The sequence below is a fragment of the Furipterus horrens genome, unplaced genomic scaffold (assembly GCF_987537825.1).
Source record: "Furipterus horrens unplaced genomic scaffold, mFurHor1.1.pri manual_scaffold_11, whole genome shotgun sequence".
NCBI lineage: Eukaryota > Metazoa > Chordata > Mammalia > Chiroptera > Furipteridae > Furipterus > Furipterus horrens.
This window is the reverse complement of record NW_028327181.1, coordinates 18,203,644-18,213,154: the sequence shown is the minus strand read 5'-3', so window position 1 is coordinate 18,213,154 and position 9,511 is coordinate 18,203,644. Positions and strand designations below refer to the sequence as shown.

Here is a 9,511-nt window from a genome sequence, read left to right as displayed (position 1 = left end):
GCCAGATGGGCGTGTTATTTTTCCCACTTTACAGATGAGGAAACAGGTTTGCAGAGGGTGAATAGTGTCTGCCCAAATTTGTGTCCACCCAGGAGTTCAGATGTGACCTTATTTAGAAGTAGTCTTTGCAGATGTCATTACTTAAGATGAGGTCATATTGGATTAGGGTAGGCTCTAAATCCAATGACTAGTGCCTTTGTAAGGCCATGTAATGGTGGAGGCAGTGATGCAGCTGCAAGCCAAGGAAAGCCAAGAACGCCGGCAACATGAGAAGCTGTGGAAAGGCAGGGGGTTCTCTCCTGGTGCCTTCGGAGAGAGCACGGCCCTGCTGATGCCTTGATTTCAGACTTCTAGCCTCCGTAGCGGTGAGAGAATCAATTTCTGTTGTTTTAAGCCACCAGTCTGTGGTAATTTATTATGACAGCCACAGGAAACTAATATAGCTACTGACTTGGCCTACATGTGCACACCCCAAAGGTCGCAGATCCAGGGTGTTCAAATCCAGGTCCTGAGCTGCACCTGTGGCCCCTATGGGGATTCTTGGTCCTGCAGGAGGCTGACATCCGCCCCTGCAGAGCTGGCTCCTGGAGAAACTGCCTCCACAGAGCCTCCGTCTGCTTCCTTTCTCTGAGTGAGCCCCAAGCCATCTTGCATTCTTTGCAGTGGCTACCAGGAGACTCAGTGTCATCCGGCTACTTGCTAAAGTATCCACTTTGGGCTTGGGCCATGCCCCTGGTGGGCAGGGAAGAAGCCCAAAGGTCTAGTTCCAGTCATAGCCACAGTCCTCCACCACACCTGCTGAGTCATCTGGACCTTGGTTTCCTGTCACTCCCTCTGGGCTACCACATAAGTGGCCAGGAGCTTGCGGAGCCAAAGGTTTGGCTGTCACTGTTACTTATCTTGTGGTTGCCCCAGAAGGGCCGGGGTTTGGCTGTCTCCTCCCACCTCCAACTCTGTGACTGGCTGCCCAATGAGCAGGGCTGCCCCAAGAAACCTGTTATAAGCCCCTGAACCTCCACATCAGCCCTAGGGGCTAAGGGCACATTCACAGCCCCCTACCCCGTGGGGTATCCACAAACACAGCTCTGCTCCCCAGGACAACTGTGGGGAGTGGGGCCAGCAGCCTTTAGTTAAGGACAGAAAAAGACTAGTTGGGGGGGGGGCGTTGGCAGGACACCTCCACTCCCCATGTTACAGCTCTGACTCTGGCTCTGGGGCTCCTGCCCAAGTCAGGTTAGGCCAGAAAGAGTTCCCAAGAGGCAGCTCAACTTAACCACCTCCAATAGACGGCTGAGACGGCTGAGGGAAACCCATCTAGACACTGCCCTCCCTCCTTTCCTGGAAAAACGTCCTCTAGGAATCTCCCAGCCAGGGACACAGAAGGTGTGGGAGTGTTGGCGGGGGGAGGGGGGGGAGGGGGAGGCTCCACAAGACTCTAAGCTCTGGGCACCCCCCCCCATGCCGCTGCCCCTTTCATGACACAAGGCTCACCCCTCCTTCCCCTTACCCCACACTGGTGCCTTGGTCTCTTCACTTTTGAGGTGACAATATCCAGGCCTGGCGCGAACTCTGGAAGGATACGGTCAGGATCTGGGAGTCATCCCAGCCCTGAGTAAGTGGGGGAGGGACAGGAGTGTCTTACCAGGCTGCCAGCTCTGGACAGGGGGTCTGAGAGGTCCCTGGGGCTCTGGAGCCTCTGCTTAAGTCTCTGGCCCTGTCACCACCACGTCAGTTTAGAGACAGTGCCTTGGCCCTAAGGGAAGGCAGACCAGGCAGTCACGCAGGTTTGCCAGAGAGGAAACCTGTGATGCCAAGGCGGCTCCAGGACAGCGTTGGCTATGGAAGCAGGAGGGAGGTCCCTGGGTCCAGCCAGCAATGGCCAGGAGAGAAGAACGCCCAGGATAGAAAGGCCCTGGGGGTACACTGGGGGTGCCCGAACAGGCAATGACAGGGGTTGAGGTTCAGTGGGTGGTCAGGGGATGAGGACACTGCCTTGTCTCAGGGGCTCAGCCCAGGGGGACCACAGAGCCCAATACTCTGTCCCCAGACACACTCTTGGGCAGGCAGTGCTTAACTGAATGGAAGGAGCCTCACTCTGCCCTCATCCCACCATGTGCCCTTGGACAGTCTCCCTTCAGCTCCCTGCCACCCCTTCTGCACCTGTACCAGACACACTTACCTCACGGGCTGGACATGACCTTCCTGCTGTGGCAGTTGGGGGCTGGAGCCTAGTGCCCCAAATGTCTTCTACCTAAGAAATGTGAGGGGCCCAGAGCTGGGAACAGTCCTTGGGATGGGCAGGTCCCTAGCTCAAGCGTGTCCTGGAGGAGCCAGGGCTTCCCCTTCTCACACTGCCACCTCTTGTTAGGCAGGAAAACGGAGCAGGTGCAGCTTGCCTGCTGCCAGCCTGTCCGGAGCTGGGCTTAACCGTTAACCAGCATTCCTCATCCCGGTTATCTCGCAGGTCTGAGATCAGAGGCCTGGGTCAGAGGGGGCCAGCTCCACCCTGCCTGCCCAGGCCCTGTCCCCAACCATGCAGGGAGCGACAGTAAATACTCGTCATTGTGGGGGTGTCCGGGCAGGGTGTGCGGGGTGGATACTACAATTGCTCTCTGCCTGGTGATTCCTGAAAGCAGGCCCTGGCACTGCCTAGAGCTGGCAAACGTTCAGTGGAACCCTCATCCACCCCGCCCGACTCTAAGTCCAGTGCTCTTTGCACCATCAAAGCGACCGCTCCACCGTCGGCGCTGGGGCCAGAAGGGTTTAGAGGCGCCAAGCGCCACTTGGTTTTGGCTGGGCTCAGCGACTGCCCCGGCGAGGAAAGAGCTCCAGAGCCCGGTCTAGCTCGGACGAAGGACTCTTTTCTAGCTAGATCCCCCAAACCAAGTGTTTGGGAGCTCCGGGGCCCCAGCAGGAGCCCCCCTCCTTTCCCGGGCTACGGCCCGGCAGGGATGAGCAGCCTCGGCGTTCCCCACCCAGCGAGCGTCTCGGGCCGGGGGCGGGGCCAGAGAGGGCCAAGGGCGGGGCTAAGATGGTCTGGCCTCCGCCCACTGAGCGCCAGCCGCACCGCCGCCATGGGGGCGCGGCTGAGCCGGCGGTCCCCACCCGAGGCTGCCTCGGAGGCTGGCGCGGCGGCCGGGTGCGGGCCCGCGCCCTATGAGCGCCGGGTGCGCTGGCTCCGCGAGATCCAGTCCACGCTCCGCGAGCGGCGGCCCGAACGCGCCCGGCAGCTGCTGCGCCTCCTGCGCCAGGCGAGAGAAGGAGCGGGCCCGCCGGAGCTGGAAGCTAGGGAGGGGCCCGGGGCTGCGGGCAGCGGGCCTGGAAGGGGCCGGGAGGCAGGGCTGGCCCTGGACGGACGGGCGCAGGCGGGTTCGAGGGGAGAGTACCACTGGCTGCCAGGGTGGGAGTCCGGTCTGTGCGAGAGAGAAGGCGAGGGAGGGACGGAGGGCAGCAGGCTAGAGTGAGGGCCATTGAGGCAGGGAGAACTGTGAGTGTGGAGGGGAGGGCAGCTGAGTGTGCCTCTGGGGCTTGAGGTCAGTTGTGTGTTGAGGGCGCTCAAAGCTAGGAGAGGAGAGCCCAGATTCCGGCCTTGGTGGGAAAGGAGGAGGTGCTGGGAGGAATGGCAAGTGTGGGCATTTTGTATTAAGGGGCAGTGGGAAGCCCTCAGCTCGCCCCTCCTCCATGGTGAGGGGAAGCACTGCGCCCTGGGAAGCAGCCCAGCTGGTCAGCGGGTGCATCCTCACCATGGCAGCCCAGACAGAGCTGCAGGGCTCATCACCCATTCTCCTAAAAGGGCAGCTCACGCCCATGGAGTACACACCCCTGGCATCTGTACATCACACCACATCTGGACAGGCTGGGGCTCTGGTCCCACACACACCAGGTACCCGAGTCCCAGATCCCAAGTCCTGGGTTGCTCTACCCCTGGGTTCTGGTCCCAGCATCACCAGTAGGCAGGCCACTTGCCTCTGCACACATCTCTACCCCCTGCCCCATCCTGTAAGCTGAAATCAGCAGCGCGTGTGTCTTTGGCCAGCAGGTGGATGATTAGGGATGGGGACTGAGGCTTGGAGAAAAGTGAGCCGAGGACCACAGAGCAGTGTGGGCACCAGCCAAGGCCACAGCCCAACCTCCATTCTCCCAGCCCTGCTTCTGCAGCACTCCTCTCTGAGGACTGGAAAGGTGGGGCTGGCCCTTTAAGAGGAGCTGTCCAGACTAGCAAAAAGCAGGCTGTGGTCTGGGGCCCTGTCTGGGTCAGCCTAGGCTCACCAGCCACACCTCCCTTTTGGATCCTCCCTAGCTGGCATCTGTGACATGGACGTGAATGGTGTTTAAAATGCAAACAGCAGAGCAGCAGTGTATCAGCCAGACTACCCAGAGGCACAGATCTCTATCTGGTAGCCCAAGGCACCAGCTGGGCATTGTAGCTGGGAAACCAGCTAGGTTGCCCCATCATGTTTCAGAGGTTGGGATTGGAGGCCCAGTGAGAGGCCTGTCCTGCCCCATAAGCCCCAGGGAGCAGAATCTGGGGGGTGCTTAGAAATAGGTGGAAAAGGCAAAGGGCCCAAATGGAATACAAGAGGACAGTGGCCTTTGTGGGTCACTAGAGGAGCCCCCAAAGAATCCCCCAGACAAACTCAACCCCAGAAAAGGTGAGATGTCACAGCATGGTGTTTCATCTTCAGGGAACCAGTCTAAGGGCTCTGGGACCTGCTTATCCTCCCTGAGGCCCCTGCTGCACCAAGCCTCTCCTCATCTAGAAGATCCACCTGCCCCTGGACAATTGGCCCATGGCCTCCTGTGGGGAGACAGCAGCAAACCTTAGGGAGAGAGATGGAGAGGGGGCAATGGACATAAGGGGCTCTGGCCAACTGGGAGGAGGCCTGGAGAAGGGTGTCCTGACTCTTGGTTCACTCAACTCTTCACAACCTACAGGACCTGGGCCTGGAGGGGACCCTCCTCACTGACATCCTCTACAGGAATGTGGCCTTCCTCAATCTGGTAGACCCCATCTCCCATGACCTGCTTGTGAACTTGGCCAGGGACCTGCAGTGCCCCAAGACGGTGAGGCTAGTAGGCAGGGACCTCAGGCTGGGCAGTTTGGTTGACAGGGGTCATGAGACCCCAGGGCTGGGGCCGAGGAGCCTAGGTCCTCATTTGGCTTCTTCAAGGCCTTAGGCAGGTCACTGCCCCTCTCTGGGACCTGATACCAGTTGCAGTGTATTAGGCTGGCCAGCAACTGGGGCAAGTGTGGGTTGTGCTGGGTAGATCGTTTCCTGAGTGACAGCACTGTGCATCAGGCCCTGAGACCCTGGCAGGAAGTTGTATGGGGACCCTGAGGGACACACAATGTTCCGACAAGTGCACTGGTGGACCGAAACTCCCGACCTCAGTCCCTGGGCCAGAAGAGAGCTGCCCTCCCCCATCTCCAGGTCCCCATTTTGTAGGGATACCCTTAGGGACAGGGGCTCACTGCTTCCCACAGCATCAAGAGCCACAAGCAAGCCCCTCCTCATACTGAATGGCATCTGTATCCAGCAGCTTTCACCCTCTCTTCCCCATGCTCCCCACCTGCCCAGAACCCCCTCTGATGGCACCTGCAGACATCCTCCCATGGGCATCAAAGGTGCTGTGCTCCTGATACAGCCGGTGGCCAGTTCCCAGTCCCCCTCCCTTAGTCACAGTGAGTCTGTGGGAAACAAAGGTGCCAACTATAAGCTCCACCAGCTCTAGAATCCCCCACATCTATAAGCTGTCATCACTGAGGATCCTGATGCAGCTTAAAGCTTTCGCAGTGACCGTTGGGGCTTGAGGCCACTGTGTGTACATGCTGTTAACAGGGATTAAAAAAGAGCATATGGGTAGTGGAGCTTGCTTGGTGCCAGCTTGTGGAAAGCAGGGCACCCCTGTTTTCTGCCTGTGCTAGGCCTCTACATGGGCCCACTTAGGACCAGGAGAGAGCCAGGTGTTGGTGCTGTAACAGGTTAGCCCTCCCAGCCCTTGCAGCCCAGACCCAGGCCCCACAGGTACGGTCTAGATTGGAGAGTGAGGGGAAGAAGGGCATGCTGACCTGGCTTGTTCCTATTCTCTGGGGGTGGCGTCAGTGGAGCAAGGCTCCTGGAGGGGCCTGGTCCTGCCTCCCCTGTGGCGAGTCCCTGGGGAGCGCTGATGGTGGGCAGAGAGCCGGCTGATAGCCTGAGATGCTGGCCCTGGGCCTGAGGACAGGGAACAAGGGTCCATTGTTTGGGCTTCCTCCCGCTGGGCACTGTGGGCCTCAGACCAGCCAGTCCAGCTCCCAGCGGGCAGCCTCTCCTGGCTCTGAGCCAGGCCATGGCGGGGTAGGGGGTGGGCAGGGGAGACCAGTGCGCAGCTCAGTGGTCCATGATGAATGACTGCTCTACTGCACACTTGGATCCCCACGGCCCAGAGGGTGGTGGGAGGGGCTGGGCCTCCCCCCAACAGCACTGTCCCCCTATAGGACTATGAGCTCTGGAAGTCCACGGACAAGATTTGCCGGCAGCTCATCTACCACCTCACCCCTCACTCCAAGCAGCAGAGAGAGTCCAGCCTGCCCCAGAAGAAGGCCCAGAGCTGGTAAGCGGAGTCCAGCCACAGCCCTGCCTCACACCCCTTAGGATCCCTTCCCAGGCTGGTGGGGAGAGGCAGGGCCGGCCCTGGGGGAGTACCAGGCTTCTCTCAGAAAGAGGCTGGTGCCTGAAACTCCACTCTGTGGGCCCCTCACTCTCATCTGCATCACAGCTCAACCCTGGAGGACAGCCTGGTCGATGGCAGCAGATACCCCCCAACCCAAGCTGCACTCTGTATGACCCACCTTCTGCCATTCACTCATGGAGACCTCAATCTCCAGCCTGTCACTGGGCCTGACCCCCCTGGACAAAAGAGACCTTAGCAGGTGTCAGCTGAATCCTGGCCTGATTTTCCTACAACCCTTTGTGAACTCTGTGCCAGGCTGCCTTAAGCTTAGGCATCCACAGCTGGCCTGAGAGCCCACTCTGCCGTGGGACCCCCTCTCACTCAATCACAGCCTCATGGCCACATGCAGCTCAGGAACCGGCCACAGGCGCCTAGACCCAGAGGCCCAAACCCTGGGAACAGCCTTGGTGCTCTCCCCTGACCCCCCCCCCCCAGGCCTGGTGGCTCATGCTGAGCCCGGAGCCCACAGGGTTGTTCCTTGTCTGGCAGGTGGGGGCTCTGGAGGTGGTCCTATTGCTCAGTCCCCAGTCAGGCCTATCTGCCAAGTGTGCCAGGAGAGAGCTAGAGGGGGGGCTCCAGGGTCAGCAGGGGGCCCTCTGCCGTCTCTAGATTTTCTTTCCAGCTTAGAATACAGAAAGCCCTTCCCCATGGCAGGCCCCCAACCCCACACTCCCAATACCTCCTTTCTCGCTACCCTGGGCCTGTACCCTCTCTAGCCCCAAGACCTGGGGACCAGCTTGATACCCTGTCTCCCTCATCTACCCCTACCCCTGACGCACTGACCTTAGAGGAGGCACGTGAAAAAACGTGCAGGCCCAGGAGCTGGAGCACCTTGGTTGGGAGACCCGGCTCCCCACTTAGTGGCGTGTGGCCGTGGAAGAGACACATCACCTCTCTGAGTGCCCATTTGCTCCTTTGCAGAATGCAGTCATCACTCCTGCCCCACCGGGTTGGCATAAAAATAAGTGAGACAGGTGTGACAGGTGTGGTGCTGCAGGCACACGGGTTTTATAACAGCTCATGGAGCCTTAACAGGTGTGCATTTAACCCTCCCAACAGCCGGGTCCCCTCTCACCAAAGGGGAAACAGGCTCGGAGAGGTTCCGAGCATTGTCCACAGCCACTCATTTAGGAAGCAGCAGTTTGATCCCCGCTTGGCCGGACTGTAGGGCCTGAGCCTCCCCTCCTCCCCCGGCTGCCCCAGTGCCAGTGGGCCATTGTCTTTGACCAGTGGGGCCTGCCTGGGCCATGAGCCCTTGCTCAGTCCATCCCCGCCTGCAACCTTCCCACAGGCTCAAGAGCAGCCTCCAGAAGACTCTGCTGGCAGGGGAGACCGTGAACCTTTCAGGGATCCCACTGTCAACGCGGGATGTGCAGCACATAAAGCGCTACCTGGGCAGCCAGGGTGCTGGGCTCACCGTGCTGGACCTGAGCTTCACGGGACTGAGCGATGAGCTGCTGCACCTGCTGCTGCCCAGCCTCTGGGCGCTGCCCCACCTCTCCCAGCTCCTGCTTAACGGCAACCGACTGACTCGGGCTGCTGCCTTCGAGCTCACCGAGGCCGTCAAGGACACCACCAAGTTCCCTGCACTGGCCTGGGTGGACCTGGGCAACAACGTGGATGTGGCCTCCCTGCCCCAGCCCCTGCTGGTCGGCCTGCGCCGACGGCTGAGCCAGCGCACCTCGCTCCCCACCATCTATGAGGGCCTGGATCTTGAGCCTGAGGGCAGTGTGGCCAGGGCCACCACTGCCACCTCCACCTGGGGCTCTGCAGCTTCTGGGCCAGGGTCTGAGTTTCAGTCCTGCTGCACCAGGTGACCCGTCCCCCACTCTGGCTGCTACCTGAGTGACAATGCTCCCAAACACATGGGATGGGGAAGGTGGAGGCCCTGGAGGTCCCCCAGACCCCAGAGACCCAATGCTCAGCCTGGGATTAAGGGGATGGAAGCAGAATGGACTCACCAGAGGCCAGACGGCTGGCCCAGGCTGGGGTCTCGGCCTTTCCTCAGCAGGAGGGGGCCCAGCACCTGCTGTGCAGATCTCACAATAAAGGGTGATGCTCCCCCTGCCTCAGCCTTTCTGCATCGTGGACACTGAGCGCCAGCCCTGCTGCTGGGGTGGGGGAAAGGGGGAGCTAAGATTTCAGGGACCCTGCCCGTCCAAAAGGGAGGGACCAAGCTCACACTGATCTGCCCCAGGTGCTCCCTGGGCAGAGACTAAGGTGTAGGGGCCAGGTCTGTCTGTGGGCTGGGGAGTTAGAGGAGGTCTCCAGGGACTTGGCCCTCATGTCAGCAGGGCTTAATCAGCCTGGGGAGGTGCAAATTGGAAGCCCAGAGAGGGGCAAAGCTTGGAATGGGGCCCACAGCAAACTCATGCCTTAGCCCAGGTGCTGCCCTCCCCACCAGAGTCCCTGGGGCTGGACACAATACTGCTGACAGGCCAGGCTGGTCTCCCACAAAGCACAGCACTGCCCACCACCACGTTCCCATCGCCAGGCCTCCCATACTCAGTGACCGGGCAGCTCCACAGGGTTAGGAAACGCATCAGACCAGAGATGGAGAGCTTGTGTGTTCCCTCCAGGCCCTGGGGGCCCCTGTGCACAGTCTTCCCCTGTGGGGGACCCCAAGAGAGCATGCATGGAATAGAGGTGGGCACAGCCAGCAGCAGGGGACTCTGGGGTTGAGCAGTCTTAGGGTTGCTGTGGCTTTTGCTCCCAGGAGAGCGTGTTCCTCCCCTCCAGGCTGCAAGCCTAATGCCACGGTCACCTCACAGCCTGTGTGGGGAGCGGCAGGGCAGAG

The 9,511-nt window shown here is 60.3% G+C and overlaps 1 protein-coding gene across 1 annotated transcript; it reads left to right on the top strand.

The window, feature by feature from the left end:
* Positions 1 to 3,073: 3,073 nt before the first annotated feature.
* On the top strand, positions 3,074 to 8,786 carry LRRC75B (leucine rich repeat containing 75B). Its single transcript, XM_090292631.1, has 4 exons — positions 3,074 to 3,251; positions 4,936 to 5,064; positions 6,479 to 6,594; positions 8,006 to 8,786. Exons 1-4 carry the CDS (start codon positions 3,075 to 3,077, stop codon positions 8,529 to 8,531), a joined length of 948 nt encoding a protein of 315 aa, XP_090148757.1. The 5' UTR covers position 3,074; the 3' UTR covers positions 8,532 to 8,786.
* Positions 8,787 to 9,511: the final 725 nt, after the last annotated feature.

Excerpts from the sequence above, each read along its gene's own strand:
- LRRC75B (XM_090292631.1), top strand. The coding sequence starts at position 3,075 with ATGGGGGCGCGGCTGAGCCGGCGGTCCCCACCCGAGGCTGCCTCGGAG. Across the intron at positions 5,065-6,478 it reads ACCTGCAGTGCCCCAAGACG|GACTATGAGCTCTGGAAGTC; the intron begins GTGAGGCTAGTA and ends GTCCCCCTATAG. Across the intron at positions 6,595-8,005 it reads CAGAAGAAGGCCCAGAGCTG|GCTCAAGAGCAGCCTCCAGA; the intron begins GTAAGCGGAGTC and ends ACCTTCCCACAG.